Here is a 19,814-nt window from a genome sequence, read left to right as displayed (position 1 = left end):
TCACTTTTAACTTGTACAAACAAAAGAATTTTCTATAAATAAAAACACTAAATTTATTATTTATAAGCTTTATATACTTATATTTTGTTATCCATTTATGCGCATACATTATATTAAAATTTAATCGGATTCTCGGATCCTAATCAGATCAGATGTGATCAAACCCGCATCCAATAATCTGAATCTATAAATAGGCCATCTGAATCCGAAATAATCAGATCAGTTTGCTGGATCATGAGGCCTTAGACTTTCAGACATCCGTTGACAGACCTAATGGTAAGCCATTTGAGCCTCGATTTCCATATATAGAATTTGCGTTTTATTTAACATCCATATGACCAAATTCAGAATGCCCAACATTGCCAAGTACTTAGATTTTCCAAGAAAAAAAATATGTTCAAAACAAGCTGATGAATTTCTAAGTAATATTACAGAAATGTATATTATCAATCCTTCATTTCCTTTCTTCTTTTAAGTCAAGGGGACAGGCCAGTCTATTGATCTCTAGATCCTCATTGGGTTGAAGAGAGTCACAATCCAGCCAACTTTCAAGTATTGCTGCATAGCTTGAATCTTCAAGAATTACATCGTCTGATGATAAGAGATTGTTATAAGCAGAAAATGTTGAAGAGTTATTCTCAACCATATCTTTATCGATCAAGTTATTGTTCTCTTTAATTCCTTCACCGTGAACTTGCAACAAATCAGCTTGGCCCAGAAAATCTGACATGAAAAGTTCACTGCTGTCGAAATCCTTCAGAAAATCTGAACAATCATCACCTTGTCCAGCTGAAGATGACAAGTTTTCACCAATAATCCCACCATCTGAAGCAGCAGTACTCTGATCAGTTGTCTTAATGCTCTGATGTCCTTCTTTTCCGTCTTCCTCTGGTAGAACCACCTGAGTTGTGCTTCTTCTGGCTTTAGTTCGAATAGCAGTGGAACAATTTGCAGCCTTCGGCACTTCAACTGTGGATTTCCTCACAGGCTTCTTCTCTTTATCAGGGTGGTTGAATCCTTTTTGTGGAGTCTTATCCTGCGACTTCTTGCTCAAGTATGTGTTCCAGTAGTTTTTGATTTCGTTATCTGTTCGACCCGGCAGCCTTCCTGCTATAAGAGACCACCTGCAAATTTAAAACAGGATTTGATCTCGAGTTTACTGAGCCTGGGTATAAAATCAACTTTTACTTTCACTTCATCAAACCCATTAACCAGAACCAGACGAGGAGTTCAATTTGAGTGATTTCATGACTAACAAATTGAGACTCCTAACAAGTAACAACCAAATGAAAACCAGTTCAGAAATGAACTAATGACACCTCCTTGCTCCTAGGCCTAGAATTAGACACTACTTTTTCTGTTTCTCTTTCTCCATTAACAAATCCAATTTTGACCAAATAACAACCATTACACTTCACACAGGTTGTTCAATATTGTCCAGTTTGGCCGGGTGGAAAATCTCTGTTACTCTTCTTTGGATCCTTTTCATCTCTACTTTCTATCTGTTAGTTTTTTTATTTTTTTTGGTAAATAAACTGACTTGTATTTTTGTCTTTGGTAGGATAGCTTGGCTGGATGGGTGATTTTTTTAAGGAATTTTTTAATGTGATTCCCGAAGCTCAACGTGTTCTCTCCACCACCCTAGCAGCAAGCAAGTTCATGTGGGTATTTTCGCCTATTCATCATGAAAAGGACAATACGCCAGGGACATTTGGATCAATAAGAGAAGAGTGCCTCCCATTTTGTCCTTTTTCCAAGTGTAAGCCCTGGTGGAGTGGACCAGAGAAGAGCTCCATGACAAATGTGATGGGACCTCTCTGCTATAGCCTATAGCTTCCAAGAAATGTTTCCCAGTACTAATTATTGCTACTTGCTAGATTAATCATCGTCCATCTAGCAGTAGAGATCACATGGCTTCCGGCCTGAAAGCCCTGTAACTGATGTTCAGACTTCAGAGAGGAATGCTTTCATGCGAGAAAGATCTACCGTGTTTTTTTGCTCAGTTTGTTCAACTCAAGAATAGAACAAATTTACAGTTTCTTGAGTCATTGAACTGTTTCCTTAATAATTGAGAGTGCTCCCATCAAATCATCACCTTTCTAACTCCACTCATGGCCATATCTAATAAAGTTGAAGAGAGAGAGAGAGAGAGAGACCTATTACCAAGGAGCCTGTGGAGTCTGATAATGAGCTCCTCTTCATCGGTGGAAATGTTTCCCCTCTTAATACCAGGTCTCAGATAATTCAGCCACCGGAGCCTGCAACTCTTCCCACATCGGCTTAAACCTGCAAAAACCACCGCCGAATTCATTAACACACAACAGATAGTAGCGAATGAAAACGGTAAGGATTCTTAATACGAATTAATTATCTACTGAGATAGTTACCGGCTCTCCGAGGGAGGTCTCTCCATTTTCCTTCGCCATGGGCTTTGACGTAGTTGGAGAGTATTCGATCCTCCAGAGCTGACCATGCTCCCCTCTTGACCATCTCTTTGGCACAACACGGCCGCCTACCCATTTATCTTTCTCTTGCACTTCTACAACACAACCCAAGGATTACTTCTTAGAGCTGAGTGACAGAGTGATGAGGAGTATATATAATGGGAGCGGAGTCCAGAGTCCTCTCTTCTTACGCCACGCTCCACAGTTCTCAATCTCATACACTCCAACGTGCCCCATTAGAGTTTTTGTTTTGTCTTCTCATACAATTTTTTAATTTTGTCTTTTTACTTCAATGTACGGCGCCTAACTCTCTCTATCTCCAACTTCTAACATTCTACATTCTACGGAAGAAATTGAATAGGGACACCACAAGGCTGGAAGGATCTCTCTCTCTTCAGCTTCTATGAAAGAAATTGAATATAGGGACACCACAAGACTGGAAGGGGAGATATAGAACCACACTAAATTACTAATACTGATCAGAGATCATTTTAGTGGATCATGCACACAGTTCAAATATTTCACGGTATGACACAGCCTTAGTGTTTCAACGCTTGGGGGGCTTATCTTAAGGGATATCACCGTCATTTTTACCAATAAGATTATTGGGGAAACTCATGTCTTCTTTAGGCAGACTACTAAAAGCTTAACGTACTCTTTAAGGAAGGGTGTTCAACCTCCTTGGATGCCTGACCTTGGCACTCCTAGACCAACATCCCTTGCGAGGCAGCCCTGGTTAATGGCTAGCATGGTTACCAAGGTTCCTCATGGATAGGGGTGTAAACGGATCATTCGAATCGGATCAAACAATATTCAAATTCGAATCTGATTAGAAAATCTGATATCCGAATTCGATTCGATATCCAACAAATATTGAAAATTAATATCCGAATTTGAATCCGATTAAATATTCGAATATTCGATTCGAATCGAATTTGATTAAGTAATTATTTTAGATAATTAATAAATATATAAAATAAATATTTTATTGATATAAAGTACTTAAATATATAAATTATTTATATAAATTATATAAAATATTTTATATATTATATATAAGAATTAAATAATCGGTCGAATTCAGATATTTATCGAATCGAATCAGGTCATATTCGAATTCGAATCCAATTAACTATTCGGTAAGAATAGCGTATCCGAATTCGACCGATTAGATATTCGAATTATTCGAATTTGATTCGATTATACCAAATATCGAATTCAAAATCGGATTTTCGAATACCGTTGACACCCCTACTCATGGGCGCACACATGCTCGTGGGAACAATGCATGAACCGGCATTGCGCCTCCGCTCACTGAAGAGAGGCTTGGCATATGGGTCTGGCCTAAGCATGTCCTTACACCTCGCCAGCCCCATGTCCTAGATGATTGAGCTATCCCTTTCATTGGCGCCTAGTCGCTTCTCATCATGGTCGTCCCCCTTTGACATGTAAGTGGCGCCTCCGATGGATCGGAAAGAGCCAGCAGAGAGCCCCAACCATGTGAACTGAGGTCATGATCTAGTACCACTGAACTTGGTGGAGCCATCTCATCGGACAACTCCTAACCCTAAACACACATAAGACTTGTCCTGACCAACCTTAATCTGGACGCCACACGTATTTCTTCTGCGGTAAAACTAACCCCGAAAGTATGACACTGCCAACTACATTGTTAATTCCCTCTCCCACTCTATTGGTCGGCAGTCGGCTGAACAACTACTAAAGCAAACAAGGAAACAAGTACTAAACTAGTAATTTGGTCCAATCAAATCCTGCACAATTTCTTTACAAAACTTCAAAGCTGGGTTGATCCGTGTTCCCTCTTGTTGACGGGGCAGCGGTTCAATCATCAGAGTCGAGTAGATCAATATATATAGAATATATAATATATAATATATTTCATAAGTTTGATACATATATAGGTTTAATTTTCTAATAACAACTATATATAAAGTTAATATTTGCTTTAGTTTTAAATAGGTCATAAAATTAAATTTAAATATCATATATGGATCGGTCAAATGGATTGATGGGTCACTTGAATCAACATCTTCTTTAAGGGTAGCTTTAGGATTAACGCAAACAAGATCCGTGACGAGATGACGAGTCAAACAGTGCAACTGGCTGAATCAAGAACAGGTTGAAAACAATGCGTCAAATTAAGCATCAAAAGAAAAGAAAGTAGAGACAAAACAAAGAAGTACCCTAGACTACCCACCATAAAGTCATAACTAATGGCCTTCTCTCTCTCTATCTGGCATCCGGGTTAATGGTCCATGTACAATTGGTTTCGCTATCGCACCTAGGCCTAATTTATGGATTAAATTGACTTAAAGAGACGCTCATCAATCATATAATATATAACATGATCAGAGGTCTAGAGAGACTGTTTGTCATGTGAGGAAGATAGTGATGAGAGGCAACTTATTCTTTTTGAGGGGAGAAAACAATTATTAATCCGTGTATCTGTGTGCGTGTGGTGGTGGGAATTGTAGCATATATTCAACAAATGAAACATTTTCAGATATTGATGTTATTTGATTTCTATGTTCACCCATTTATTAAAAAAAAATTCTTTAAAAGGGACAAATTAAACATAAGTTTTACTATAAAAGCAGTGAAAATAATTGGTGGCACGAAGATGGATATTGAAGTTACAGCACAGATCTAGAGAGTCAAATTCTGAAATTACAATCATGATTTTTTTTTTTTTTGAATTCAGATCTGCTCCTTACAGAGTGTCTTACACCATCCTCACAGTGCATAAATCTATGATGCTTTCAATGCAAGGCTGTGATGCACTGTGAGGTTAGTGTGAGGTGCACTCTGTGAGTAGGAGTAAACCTGATCTCTTCTTTTTTGTTATTTTTTAACAAAAAATAGATATGATATGATATCTGAAAAAGCAATTTACCATAAAGTGGAATCATAAAGGTGATAACATATAAGGTGTTATTTATCAAAATTCATGAGTGAGTTTTGATTGATAAAAACTCTTTTCATATCATATCTTTCCCGCATCATAGATTTATCCAATTTTTTTAATAGTTCTTTCTCAAAGCTTCTTCAAACACTATGTGTCCCACTTAGAAGAAGGGAATAAATAAATTTTAATTCATGATTAAAATATGTTGTTTGGTTCTCACTACCCTAACTTTTAAAAAAATCTTGTTGCTTCCTAAGGCGCATTAGAAAGTTAACTCGTTTCCTTTGATCATAAAACAAATATAACTAAGTTTCCAAATTGGAATAAAAAATCAATACAATAATAGTCAATTGTTGTCGCATTAAGTTGATACGTTCCAATTCTTCTAAAAAACATGCAAACACACTAAGAGCACGTCATCCAGCCATACATTGGAAACATCTCCTATGAATTTAACATACAAGTATAAGAGATTAGAGATATTCTCAATGTATGACTGGATGCTGAACTCTCAACCTATATATCCACATGCTTTTTTGCTTTTAGGAGATCTGCGCTTAAAATATACAATGGTGTGTGTTCATTCTCACCTTAACTTCTAAATTCATGTTTGTTTCCTAATGCATATTAGAAAGTTAGCTCACTTACTTTGATCATGAAGGGAATATAAGTTTCCTAAATCAAAGGCTGTCATGGCATTACATTAACATATCCCCCATATTCTTCTAGAAAAGCTGGTTGTTTAATTATTAAGATAACCTAATTTAATCTCTAAAATTAAATAAAATAATCAATACAAGTTGTATTTTTTGAGTATGGGGCCATTGACTAGTGCTATATGATAATAGAGTATAAGGTATATGGGACGACCCGGGTCGGCCAATCATTTAATTTTATTATGATAATAAAGAAACAAGGAAATTATGAAGATAGCAACCCACTCATAATGGAACCCGCAAGCCGGGGCTAAATTAAGCATTGTTGTCGAACTTAGACCGGACCGGATTGGACCGAACAGTTGGATCATTAGAACGTTGCAGCAAGAATGGTTTTTAGGCTAATAGGTTCTTAAAATTGTTGCCATAATCAAATCTACCTTAAATACATGCCTTGCCTTTTTTTTTTCTTTTTATGCTTCATATTCTTAAAGAAAGAATGCTAGAATGGCATTTTCCAACTCTGCAACTAGAGCGGGTTAGTCTGAACCCAACCCATAAAAGTTGGATTAAGTTGGGTCTACTTAAGGTTGAAAATATGAACCTGACTCAACTTTGGATTCGGATTTAGATTGAGGCCTTGGCCAATCCAAATCTGACTTAACTTCATGTATCTATAAATATTATATAAGTATGTATGTTCATATTTGTATATATAAATCTTATATAAACACATGTGTATGTTAGTATGTATGTATGTATATATATTTATGTATGGCACTATAAGATAACTTTTCTAAAGCATAATAACTACAGTATTTTATATAAAATAATACTAAAACTTAATTAACTTCAAGCCATAAATCTATGAAATAAAAACATTTGGCAAAAGAGGTAGTCAAGTCAGGCCAACCCAAACCCAACCAAAAACCAACTGCAAAATATATGTCACGTTAGGTTAGGGTTGGGGGTTTAAGAGTAACTTGCATCCTAATCTACATCCCACTAAAAAAAGCTGAATATGTATGTAAAATGTTCCTAAATTATGATTTCTCTTACTCTAAGGGAGTGTTTGGCAAGTCTTTTTGTGCGACTTTTAGGTTTTTCAAAGTTTGGTCTTTTTCCATTTGGCAATGGAAGACAAAAACCAAAAGGTTCTATGCCCTAAAAAGTTCATAGAAGCCCAAAATAACAAAAAATCTAGAAGTTTCAAATGAAACTTCCTATCTTTCTACACCTAAAGTATTTCATTTAACAGCTCTATAGATCATGATAAATTAGAATACTTACCAACCATTTATATCTTTGAAATCAAGACCCCATAAGTTCATTATATCATTCATCTAGGCAAAATCTTCCTAAAAATACTTACCAAACAGCACCTCAATGAAATGTTTCTAAATAAACACTTGAATTAGTTCAAGTTCAATTGAAATTAGCTCTCATGCTCCCCATCTTTGTTTATTCATAACCTCAGGTTGTGTATAGTATGATACAATTGCCGGCCGATCAATATAAATTTATGAAAAAAAATGTCTTATCAAATTATATAAAAAGGTCACTTCAATTAAAAAAATGGGATTGATTAAAAAGATACTTTACAAGGTTGGCGTGCTGCCAACTGAAATTGACCCACGTGTTAACCAATCCTGATCAAATGAGAATGCTGCACTCAGTGGCGAAGGAAGAATGGAGAATGGAGAATAGGTGGAAATTTTTAAAGTGCACTTATAAGATGTATTCCACAACTAAAATCCAATCAGAAAGTTCGTTTTAAAGATTCTGTTAAAGTTAAAGTTAAAAAATATGAATCCTATTAAATTTCGGACTAGGTTAAGACTGAGACATTGTTCAATCCGATCCTATAATACATAAGTAAATAAGTCATTCTAATTCAAGTCCCACCTCAAAAATCCAATTCATAGAAATTGGATTGACAGGAAAAAATAATAGATTTTGTTAAAGTTAAAATTAGGATTTCAAGACATGATTAAGATAAATTTAATTCCTTTAAATTTGACATTTTTTATATTTTTTATTTTTTAAAATTTAAATTATTTTTTAAATGATCCAAATTGACCTATGGGTCAACCCTAACCCGAGCATATAGGATTAGGGTCAACCCTAACCCGAGCATTTAAAGTTAAGGTCTAGCATTTGTTGTTCCAACCCGAAATCAACCTAAGGTATCTTCCCCCAACCCGAACTCGACCCACCCACCCTAATTGCCAGGTCTAAAAAGAGAGTTTTCAGTTTTCCCATTGTATCATCATCGTTTTGAATTAGTCAACACTTTTCCGCTACTCGTCAAACAAAGACCTAGGTGATTCGAGCTATCACGTGCCTAGGAGAGTGTTAGCTGCATCCGGCATGCTATGTACGTTTTTATCCGATCCTTGCAGTTTCCTATTGTGACATCATATGGGCCCTGGTTTGTGGCCCATATTGGGTGTTTAGATAGATGTTCGCCACACATGTCGCCCTCACCCAAACAGAGTCAGCTCTTAGGACTCAAGTTTCGGGGGCCCAAGCATCTTCGCTTAATGAGAGCAGAGCCCACAACCACTATTACCAATTAAAAAACAAAAAGGACGTATTAATATTTGAGCATTGGGGGCCCAAGCAGCTTCAGTGGCAATAAGAACATGAGCCCACAACCACTATTACCAATTAAAAAATGTGTTAAAATTTGGCGGCCAATAGGAACATTTCTACAAACTTTGATGAAATGACATCTTGGTGGGCCATAACAATTCATCTAAGATCATGATTCTCGGTTTTAGTTAATAGTTATAGTGCTAGAAATGGATCAGATCGGGTCGTGACAGATCGGATCGGAATATATCGGAATTCGACCCAGTCGGCTTTTCCGATTCGATCCGATTTATTAAAATCAAGGGAGAGATCTGAATCCGACTCTTATCGGCTCCAATTTAAATTGAATTCGGATCTGATACAATTTATTTATAGCCCTATTTAATCCTGCACTATAACAATTTAGCAAAATTAATTCCTCAACAACTGGGTCATCGGCAACATTTCTTCTTAGGCTCAGTTTGGAAGGAGTACAAATATAAATATGTAGAGTGCAAAACCTTCTAATTTGTATTGTTTTGTATGCATTTGTACTGTATATATTTGTATTTGTACTCCTTCCAAACTGAGCCTTAGATTTTGTTTTTTTATTTGATAAATTTAACAAAACATTGATTTAATTTTACTTCATAAGATTGCATTTGGAATCAATGTAAATCAAGAACAATGTAAAAATTTGCATTGGTTCTATTTTATCCACATTTGGAAGGAAAATATAATTATGATCAACATAAAATTCCATTCCAGTTCAATTTTGCATACGTTTGAATAGAGTGGAGTTTTACATCAATAATTAATGTAAAACTTATCAAATTTAAAGTTTTACATCGATTATTAATATAAATATTACATCAATTTTGTCGATGTAAAACTTTAAACTCTTCACCCATCACGTTTTTTAAAAAGCAGTGGTTACTCTTACAATTCAGTGTAAAATGTCATCGATATACTTTTACAGGAATGCCTAACTGCTATAAACAAAGGTATGTACAATAAACAACATAATTTAATCAAGAGTGAACAAATCAGCCATCCGTACAACTGATAGACATGGACAGACAGACAGTGGGGTCCATGCAGGTAGACATGGGTTTTTTAAATAAAACCTAATTTTTAAAATTTGTAAATAAAAATAATTAATTGACAAAAGCATTTAATTATTTATTTATTTTTATTTGAGAAACCAATCGGAAAAAAGGGGTATTCATGATCAAGGTTATGAATCGTTGCAGTTGCAATCACACAAAGCCATCTCCATCTATCTTTCAAACTCACGTTCTACATCTCAACTAACCTCAAACTTGATATTTTTGGAAGCTCCCTTTTATGACTCTTGTAATTTGACTTGTCATTTGTTTGTGAAATGACAAATTTTCATGGCTGGATAGATACAGACATTGCACCAATGGCTCCTTTCGAAGCATACTCCCACTAGTTGGAATCCTCGGATCCATTCCCCCTTTGTTCATTAACTTTAGACATGGGCAGTGGTTTGACGCACTTTTCTTCTTTTTAAATCAAATTTTCAGCTCAAAATTCAGACTTTTTTTTCACTCATTTAGCTTTAGTTTGTGCAATTAAAAGACAAATCAGGATCAGAGTCATGCGAATTTGACAAAAGTTTTAGCGCTGACTACCAACTTGATACAATCCATTTTTTCCTTTATTTTGCTTTAGGAAAATCCGCGAAAGACAGGGAGTGTAATAATTAAGGGTCCGTTTGATTGGCAGTTGCAATCGAAATCGAAATCAAAATCAAAATTCTGCACAATTGGAACTATTTGATTGGCAAAATCAGAATCCAATTTCGATTCCAGACCCCTATTTCTACACATCAAACGGGGCTAAATGCTTTCCTTGGACTGATTCCGTTCAGTTTATTTGATTTGAATTAGTAATCTGTGTCCACATATTGATTCTCATATTTGCGTGCACTTGTGTAATATATAAAGACGGTGCTCTTTGTCAAATGAAGACATTGCATAGTAATCTATATATATACTAAATTAATGTTATGCCACGTCATATGGCCTCTTTTTGCTCCATTACCCCAAGGGAGTAACTCTAGAGGGAGTGCAAGATTCCCTCTAGAACCCTATGGAGTTCACACTTAGCATGACTTATCTCATTTTTTCGTCTCCTTTTTATTACAAAACTAACTATTACCAACTTTCTCCTAAATTATCTTTAACTATCTCTAATTCCTATTTATCCTCACCCCCATTTTTCATCATGTCTAACTAAAGAAAGTTTCAATTAAAAAATTTGACATTATTATAATAAAATTATGTGATAAATTTAAAATATTTACTAAAAACACAAAAAATAATTACAATAGATTTAATAATATTCATATTATTAATAATTTATATTTTTATGAAATTCATAATGAAATGATGTAATAACAATATAAATTATAATTTTATGGATTATTCAATTTAATACTTAAATAATATTTCAAAAATAAAAAAGTATTTAAATGTTATTCAAATAATAAAAATTAAAATTAAAAAATATTATTTAAATACTTCAATAACTAAATATTTTAAATAACAAAGTATTTAATATTATGTAATAACTTTAAAATAAATAAAATTTAAATATTTTACATATTATTTAAATATTTAAATAATGAAATATTTAACATAACTAAATTTTAAATAGTTAAAATAATGAAATTGTGAAGTAAATTTAAAAAATTTCTTAATAGTATAAAAATAATTATAATAGATTTCACAATATTTGAATTAATACTAATTTTTATGTTACAAAATTATGTAATAATAGTACAAATTCTAATTTTGTGGATTATTAAATTTAATAAATAATTAATATTTTAAAAAATTAAATAATGGAATTATTTAAATTATTAAATATTAATGAAAATAAATAATTTATAAATACTTTAAGTATAAAAAATTAATAACTAAATCATATCTTATATATTATTTCAAAAACAAAAAGTAGATTCAAATAACTAATTATGTTATAACTTAAAAAAAATATCAAAAACACAAATAATTATAATATACTTAACAATATTTGATAATAAGAATATAAAATATAAATAATTTAAAAAATAAATAAATAATATTATAAATAACTAATTATCAAAAAACACAAAAATAATTATAATAGATTTAATAATATTTAAGTATATTTTCCCCAAATTTGTTACTTCCAATTACCTAAAAATCTCTCTCTCTCTCTCTCTCTCTCTCTCCCTCTCTCCATTCCCCTAAAACCTCCTCTCCAACACATTAGGAAACTTCTCCATGCTACCCTTAGTGCACCTTCTTTATCTTTTTTATCCTACCTATTTATCGTCTTTCCATTTTCTTCTTCCTCCTCTCAAGGTATTCCTATTTCCTCTTACATAAACATGACCCATCAAATATAATTATTGTCTTTAATCATGTATGATTATATAGCTAATTAATAAATAATTTAGTTGATTAATTAATTAAAGTATTGCCTAATCAAATTGAGTAACATAACTATCTTAATTAGTTCATTTAACTTAAATTAAGTAACGTAATTGATCAACTTTAAATTAAATTACCCTAATTAACCTATATAACCTAATTAATGAAGTTAATTTTAACTCAATGTTTTAAAAGTAAAATTGAAAATGGGACCATTTTTGTCTCTTGGTTATAGGTTAGCAGTTCAATCATTAGGTTTGAAATGGATCCATTTATGATATTCATCAATGTTTGAAAATTTGACTTGCAATCGAAACCGCTTTGGCTATTGGTTTTGGGGTTAATGGTTCGACCGCCCGGTTTGAACAGATGGCCAATTCTAATTTAAAAAATTAAAAATTAAAAAATAATTAAAATAAAAATGGCCAAAAACCATTGTCTAGGTCGAATGGGTCACCGGTTCGATTGTTTGGGTTAGCAAGTTGTTGACCAAGTCAACGGCTTTTTGCCAAGATACGGGTTAAGGGTGAAACGGAAATGGTTGCCTCAATGGTTTTCAGGTTGAATAGTCTCACCGTCCACTTCAAACAGATGGCCTATTCAAATTTAAAAAATTAAAAAAATAAAAATAAAAAATGGCCAAAAACCAATGTTTGGGTCGAATGGATCAATGGTTCGACCATTCGGTTCAATGGGTTGCTGACCAAGTCAATGGTTTTTGGCCAAGATACGAGTTAAGGGTAAAATAGAACCGGTTGCCTCACTGGTTTTCAGGCCAAATGGTCCGACCGTCCAACTCAAATGGATGGCCCTTCCAATTTAAAAACAAAAAAATAAAAAATAATTAAAATAAAAATGGTCAAAACCATTGTCCAAGTCGAATGGATCGATGATTCGACTGCCAATTGGTTGATATATGGGTTAAGGGTGAAACAAAACCAATTGTCTCAACGGTTTTCGGGCCAAAAGGTCCAACCATCTAGGTCGACGACGGTTCAAAAACCATGATATTCATCATAAATATAACAAAATATTTAAATTATAAAAAATAGTTATGAGTCAATGAACAATTATTCACTTCAAACAATTCAATGATTATGTAGTCTAGATCAAAGGTCCGTTGACCAAAATCAACTATATTATACAAAATTATAGGCTAAGGGATAACTAAACAAAAAATGTGACCAATTTTTCATTGAAAGAGCTAAGCTCAATGATCTTCAGTAGGGGAAGAGCCAATTTTTTTTCTATGGGGCCAAAACCTAATTAAATGGATGGGGATGGGAGAATAAACATGGATGGGGCTTTCAGGGGCTAATCATTGGGGTTGCTTTACCCCTTGCTTACATTAGAGCATTTTCCCTCTGGTATTTAAAAAATATAAAAAGTGGGGCAAATTTGATTTAGCTTGACCTAAGTAGGAGTATAAAAAACTCCTTCTACCTTTAAATATATTTGACAAATCTCATGCCTCGCATGGGTTCCAACTAATAAGTTATCAAATTTGTATTGAAGTAGCTCGCTTGGAATATTATTAATGGGGGTGTATGTTGTGGTATGGACTGGCTTTTTTATGCATACTTCCTACAGGAGCCATCACCTTGAATTGGAACATTTGGGCTGATTGAATAAATTAATTTGGTTTTCTACTTAGGGTTGGAGACCACGAAAACCCTTGTATTGGAATATTCCATCTTGATTAACAATGCTAGAATCTGGCTTTAGACTGCATTTGGCATTCCTTATTTTAAGGACTTATCTCCTTTTTTGACTCATTACAACCAATTAAAATCCCAGAATTGAAGTCCCAATTTAACTGTCTTTTTCCCTTCAGAAGAATCACTCACAGTTCTAAATGTCCATTTGATCAAGTTGAGTGATTCAGATTTTGAAATTATTCACTCAAGATTCTATGTGATGGTAGTAACAAATATCAAAATGATTGAAAATAACTAGTCGAAAGCATAAATGGTTTTCAAGACGTTGATGAACTGATCATTCTCAAGGTGTTCTCAATATGAACTTTATTGAAAGAAAGTTGAGATAACCATGCGAGGGTTAGGAATTTAGAAAGTTACAAGGATAATTTGGGGTTTTAGAAATATTTAACAGAATTTTCCATTAAATTAACGGGTGAAATACTAATAACTACAGGAGCAAAGTGTTGAAACCCATAAGTTAAGGAAATTTTCACTATAAAACAATGTTCAGAGGGCTAAGTCTCACTACCTCCTCACAGTCGTATAGGGTTGAGAAACTATTTTGGAGGGTGAAATAGGTGGAAATTTTTTTCCATTATTGACTATATGAATTAATCCTGTTCATTTTACTTTGTCATGAAAATGGAAAATAAAAGGAGAAGAGAAGAGAAAGGTTCATTAATAATATAAAGATACAACTCATTCTCACATAAATTTGTATTCCACTATTCCTAGTGTTTCTTCCCCAATTAGCCATTTTATTATATTTTTTATTTTTTATTCTAGTGCTCAACTCTATCATTAATTATCGATTGATGGTAGTTAGTCTTTTTCTCTTCCTTTAGGCTCCATTTGTTTGTGATACAAACATCAAATTGGGGTATTTATGTACCCCAGTTCACATTTGCAATCATTTGTTTGATATATAAAAAAGTAATGATTATCATATCAAAAATGTTTTTTCTGATACTTTTGTATTTTGAGAAGAGAACATTATTGTAGCATTTTAATGATGGGCCCACACTTTACATCGATTTCAAACAAACAAGATGAATGCAAAAATAGTTTAAATTGTGAACCGTATTTACATTCATGAACTGAAAAAACGGTAAATATGCAATGTACGTATTTGTGTTTGCATTGCAACCAAACGTAGCCTTAGAAACATATATAACACGATGTCTCCCTCGTACTTTACATCTATACTTAGATAGAATTCAACCTTAAATTCTACATTAATGGTTCAAACTTTCAAAGCTTTTTTTTTTTTTTGAAAAGCATTATAATATTATTTATGTACATAGTTATCTAACTATAATTTCTTTTCTCTTTTTCTTTTAATCTGGAAACAACCCACATCTAAACCAGAAACAACTCACCTCCCCAACAAGCAAAACATAAAAAATAAGAGAAGAAAAAGTCAAGAAAATGTTCATTTAGGATATATTTTGTTTGATAGAAAATAGAAGAGAAGCAAAAGTTGAATAAAAGTTCTTAAGGAATTTTATTGTCCCTCAACTTTTTGTTTCTCTGTTATTTTCTACCAAGCCGAACACAGCCTTAACCCCTTTTTTCTCTCAGGTAAGCTTTGGATTATGATACTTTTGAAGATATTTAATTTCTGTCACTGTAACGGGACTATGTTTTTGGTTTCTTGATGAATGAATCAACACTCTTTCTGTTATTCTTTTAATAGCAGACCCCCAGTTTGTAAACCTGTTTCTGGAGAGAGTTATTAATGCAAGGTGGTTTAGTCAATATGGTCAGCAACTAGCAAACAAATTCTAGGGACATGATACCATACAACCTTGTGTGTTATATATGTAATTGATTTGAGACAATTAGTAGAAATTTTTCTTTATGATTTGTAGAAAAGATGGATGTCATGTAGTAGATCTCTAATAGTTAGCAAATCTGTGTATAATATTCATATTGAATACATAATGGTATTTTCTTAAGAAAATTTCCTGAACTGGCTAGTTTTCAAAAAATACATAAAAATATGTGAATAATTAATTTTGGAGAAATGTATAATATCCGAATAATTTGTATTTAAAAATTATTAGACATGAATGCAAATTTAATTAGCTGATCTTTTATTGTATATATTTGATGAACTTTTTGCCCTATTCTTTGTTCTTGGTCCTGAAATATATTATACACAAATGTTCTCAATACCATACTATATATGTTTTAACGTAATATTAGACCAGAAACCAGGTTCATCAAATAACTAGGCTCTTCTCTAAATTATTGTATTGTTTTTTAGGTTTAATTATGATGCCAAAAAGATATGATATCAGAAAAACTTATAATCCATGAGCCAATATTCATAAAAGCGGTAATCAATCATGTGGGTTTTCATCAAAATTTATTGGAGGGTTGATTTTTGATTGGTCAAATCCTTTTCATTATCATGTCCTTCCGGCATCATATATTTTTTCTTTATTTTTTAATGTTTTTATCATTCAAAATAATGTCTTCTTGTATTTGGTTATGGTATCCAACAAAATTGTTTTTTTTTTCTGTATAAAATATTCAATATAGAACCTTCAAATTGAAATCCTTCAAAATTATTAGAAGCTTGTATTATATGATATTGCCTGTAGATGCCAAAGTATGGTAATGCAGATGCCATTTAATGCCTAATTGCCTACCACATACTAGGTCTATTTAAGAAAGAGTAATAATGTTCAAAAAAAAAACATTGAAGCATATTAATAGACTGAAATCCCCAATAGGTAGCCGCTAAGGCACCATTTGGTAACAACTTAAGAAAACATTTTCCTTAATTAATTTTCTGTTTTCAGTACTAGAAAACATTTTTATATTTTATAAAAAAAAAATGATGAAATAAAGAGATTTCTATAATCCAAAGATGTCAAGGAGATTGGTCAATTTGCCAGTGAAGTGGGTAGACCTGCTTAGGGAGCTTGTGTTCAAATGGTTAAGAGAAAAAATGGAGGAGACTGAGTACTAACGGAATTTGGGGCATCTCCTAGAAGAAGTCTGACATTATAGGGGTGTCAATTGGACCAGATTTGGTCCCATCTAAACTGGTCCAATATGAATCCATTACGGCCAGGTTTAATTCAATCCAATGAATATTTTGGACCATTTTGGACTAGTCCAATTTAACGTTTGAATCGTTCAATCTCCTCAAATTAGTTTTAATTTAGAATATTTTCAATCCAAACCTGGTACATTGTATTCTTATCTTCTATCAATAGACCGAATATTGATTCAATCCAATTCAATCCAACATAAATCCATTATGAAAGGACCAGGTTCAATCCAATCCAATGAATGAATGCTTTGGACCATTAAGTCTGAATTGGCCCAATTCAATATATCTTGTTGGTCCATCCGGATGACCCACCCCCTTTGGTGGAGCTTCTTCAGCATGGTAGGTTTTACTGGATCGGCTTTCTTCAAAAATTGGAAACAAAGCAGCTTGGTGACTAGTGAGTGTAGTAATAGTAAGTGTGCAAGACCGGTTGAGTTGCCCAAGTTAAAGAATTTTATCTACGTTGGGCTTTAGTTCGAGTTTGGGACCATTCAAAATTTAATAAATTCAGTACCCAACTCAAGTTGCACCCGTAAGAGAAGGAGAGAGACTGAAACTCTGAGAGAGAGGTGGACCATTGCCAATTAGTCACTTTTGACATTGTACAAGTTAGACCAAGGTTATTTAGGGGTGCAACTTGGATGGGCTCGGGTTGGGTTTTTATCGAAATTTGAATGGATATATGGGCCAAAGGCCCGATACCAAAACAATGTAAAAATGCTAACTCAGGCTAGCCCAAGTTATACCCCTTGTTGCGATGAAAAGTGATTTGTGTATACACTCGGTACACACACTGTAAGCACAGGATCATTTTGCTGCCGTAGGAGTCTGGATCTGCTGACCACAAAATGCTGACAATATCCTGTGCACCCCTATACAGCCCCCATATTCTATTAGTAGCCCCCCTATAATCCGCATCCTGTCCGTGAATTTGGCATCAATTCACGGTCAGGATTCATCCCCCTGTACAGTGGGACTACAAAATTCTGACCTAGAGTGATCAGTCATTCTCCCTAAGAGATATTCCCGATGTACAATTATAAGATATCAGGATCAGCATCTTGTGAACAACAGATTTCGGACACACGTGTTTCAAAATGTGTTTGAAAATATTTATGGGACAGGTGTCAAAATATTGTTTACGTACTTATTCAATGTGCTCACCGAGTGTGCCTATCAGATATGGACTCTGTTGTGATGCAATGATCCTTGCATGCATTAAGGACACATCCGGCTTAGCTTCTTTTACCTTGTCTTGTAGAGAGTTTACCAATTACCAAGGATGGATGTTTGGCAATATGGTTGGTTTTGGTTTGGAAAGCAAAATACTATTGTCACGTTAGCAAAAACAATATAATTTTGTTGAAAGTTCGTCCATCACTTTTATCTTTGCCATAAAGAGGGCTGCAACTTGGATTGTTTTGGTCTAGGCCTTGCCCAAAGCCCACCCAGCCCAAAAGTTCATGGGGATAGGATCACTGAAGCAAACGGTTCAGCCCAGCAAAGCTGAAACACGGTCCATGAGACGAAGTCCATATATGGGTATATATAAATCACACGTGTTTTCATTTATAACCCGTTTGAGAGGTATTTAACTTTGATTGAGCTGCATTAACTGAATCATATGAAGAAGCTAATGAAACTAGCTTCACTGGAAAGTCAGTTCAGTAATCAATTTGATTGTATTCTGCTTTTTATTTAGTTTTTAACCAAAATGACTCCTAACCACTCTGTGTGAGGCCCACCTTACAAAGCCAAAAGCCACTGCATGAAAGTCCTCCCAAACAGGCACTTGTTTTGGAATGTGCATTTGCATGTGCCAAGCGTAGAGAGAGAGAGAGGGGGGGGAGAGATGCAAATGAAATAAAATTTTATTAGGTTTTGTATATATATATATATATATTTATTTATTTATACTATCTATGAAAGTACAAATAGATATGGTTGGATTCTGGAATTTTCATACCCCATTTCTAAGGTTTGAATAAGAAAAGGAGCAATGGTAAATACGTAACTTTGTTTTATCATTTAATGTTGGTCAGGAAAATGACTCTTCTATGTTTAATACAAAAAAAGACACAAAACTCCCTCTTTTTTGTTCAACAATTGGAAAACAAAACCATAGTAATTGCTGAAACCTCCCTTAAAGTTTTTGACCATTGCCCAAACCTCCCCTGAAGTTTGGTAATTGCAATCACCTCCCCTAAATTTCTTGACATATTTGCAAATAGACCCCCTTTGTAAAATCCTCTATTCAAGAGCCATGAAAATGTCCAAAATACCCATGTAATTATTATTGAGGCTGATTTATACATAAAAAACAATATAAATGTTATGAAAAGCAAAAAAAAAAAAGAGTTTAAAGTTGCAATTTTACCTTTGATCAATTGATATAAAGGAAAATGGAAAATACATCAATTCTGAAAAAAGATATTAGAAGGGATTGGGGTAGTGATATATATGAAAAAAATTGGAAAATAAACATTTTGGTCAAAAGTAACTACATGAGTATTTTGGACATTTTTGTGCTTTTTGTTAGAAAATTCTAACAAAGGATCTACTTGCATTTGTGCCAAAAAGTTCATGTGAGGTGATTACATTTACCAAACTTTAGGGGGGTTCAACAATGATCAAAAATTTTACGGGATGTTTTAGCAATTTACCTTTTTATTTATTTAAATAAATAAATAAACCCTTAAAGTACATCTTATGTTCTCAATAGCCAATGTTGGGTCACATTAACCACCATGAAGAGACTTCCAACTTGCAAATGGATGAGCAATTTATTCTTTAAACTATTTTCTTATTTTTTTAATATTTTTAACTTATTTTCATTTGTTCAGTTTTTATCATTAAGGTAGGAGATGGTTTTATCTTATTTATTCCCACTATATGGTGGGTTAATTTTACATTTCCGTTACCTTAAAGCCCACATCATTGGATGGCAAGATATCTACAAGAGTAAGTGATATTTTTTATAACAGTTTATTGTAAGGTTTTT

General features: G+C 33.4%; 1 protein-coding gene across 1 annotated transcript; it reads right to left on the bottom strand.

Annotated features, from left to right (window-relative positions):
- Positions 1 to 304: 304 nt before the first annotated feature.
- LOC104609953 (transcription factor MYB1-like) lies at positions 305 to 2,602 on the bottom strand. Its single transcript, XM_010276406.3, has 3 exons — positions 2,388 to 2,602; positions 2,157 to 2,286; positions 305 to 1,124 (listed from the first exon to the last, which is right to left on the bottom strand). The coding sequence occupies exons 1-3, from the start codon at positions 2,518 to 2,520 to the stop codon at positions 455 to 457; spliced, it is 933 nt and encodes a 310-aa protein (XP_010274708.1). The 5' UTR covers positions 2,521 to 2,602; the 3' UTR covers positions 305 to 454.
- Between the last annotated feature and the right edge of the window lie 17,212 nt (positions 2,603 to 19,814).

This window comes from Nelumbo nucifera, chromosome 4 (assembly GCF_055504915.1).
Source record: "Nelumbo nucifera cultivar China Antique chromosome 4, China Antique-T2T, whole genome shotgun sequence".
NCBI lineage: Eukaryota > Viridiplantae > Streptophyta > Magnoliopsida > Proteales > Nelumbonaceae > Nelumbo > Nelumbo nucifera.
This window is presented reverse-complemented; position numbering and strand designations above follow the sequence as displayed.

What these genes read in the sequence shown, in the direction of transcription:
- LOC104609953 (XM_010276406.3), bottom strand. Translation starts at nt 2,520, where the DNA reads ATGGGTAGGCGGCCGTGTTGTGCCAAAGAGATGGTCAAGAGGGGAGCA. An exon ending in AGACCTCCCTCGGAGAGCCG is followed by an intron (nt 2,287 to 2,387) that starts GTAACTATCTCA and finishes TGGTTTTTGCAG; the next exon opens with GTTTAAGCCGATGTGGGAAG. An exon ending in CACAGGCTCCTTGGTAATAG is followed by an intron (nt 1,125 to 2,156) that starts GTCTCTCTCTCT and finishes TTAAATTTGCAG; the next exon opens with GTGGTCTCTTATAGCAGGAA.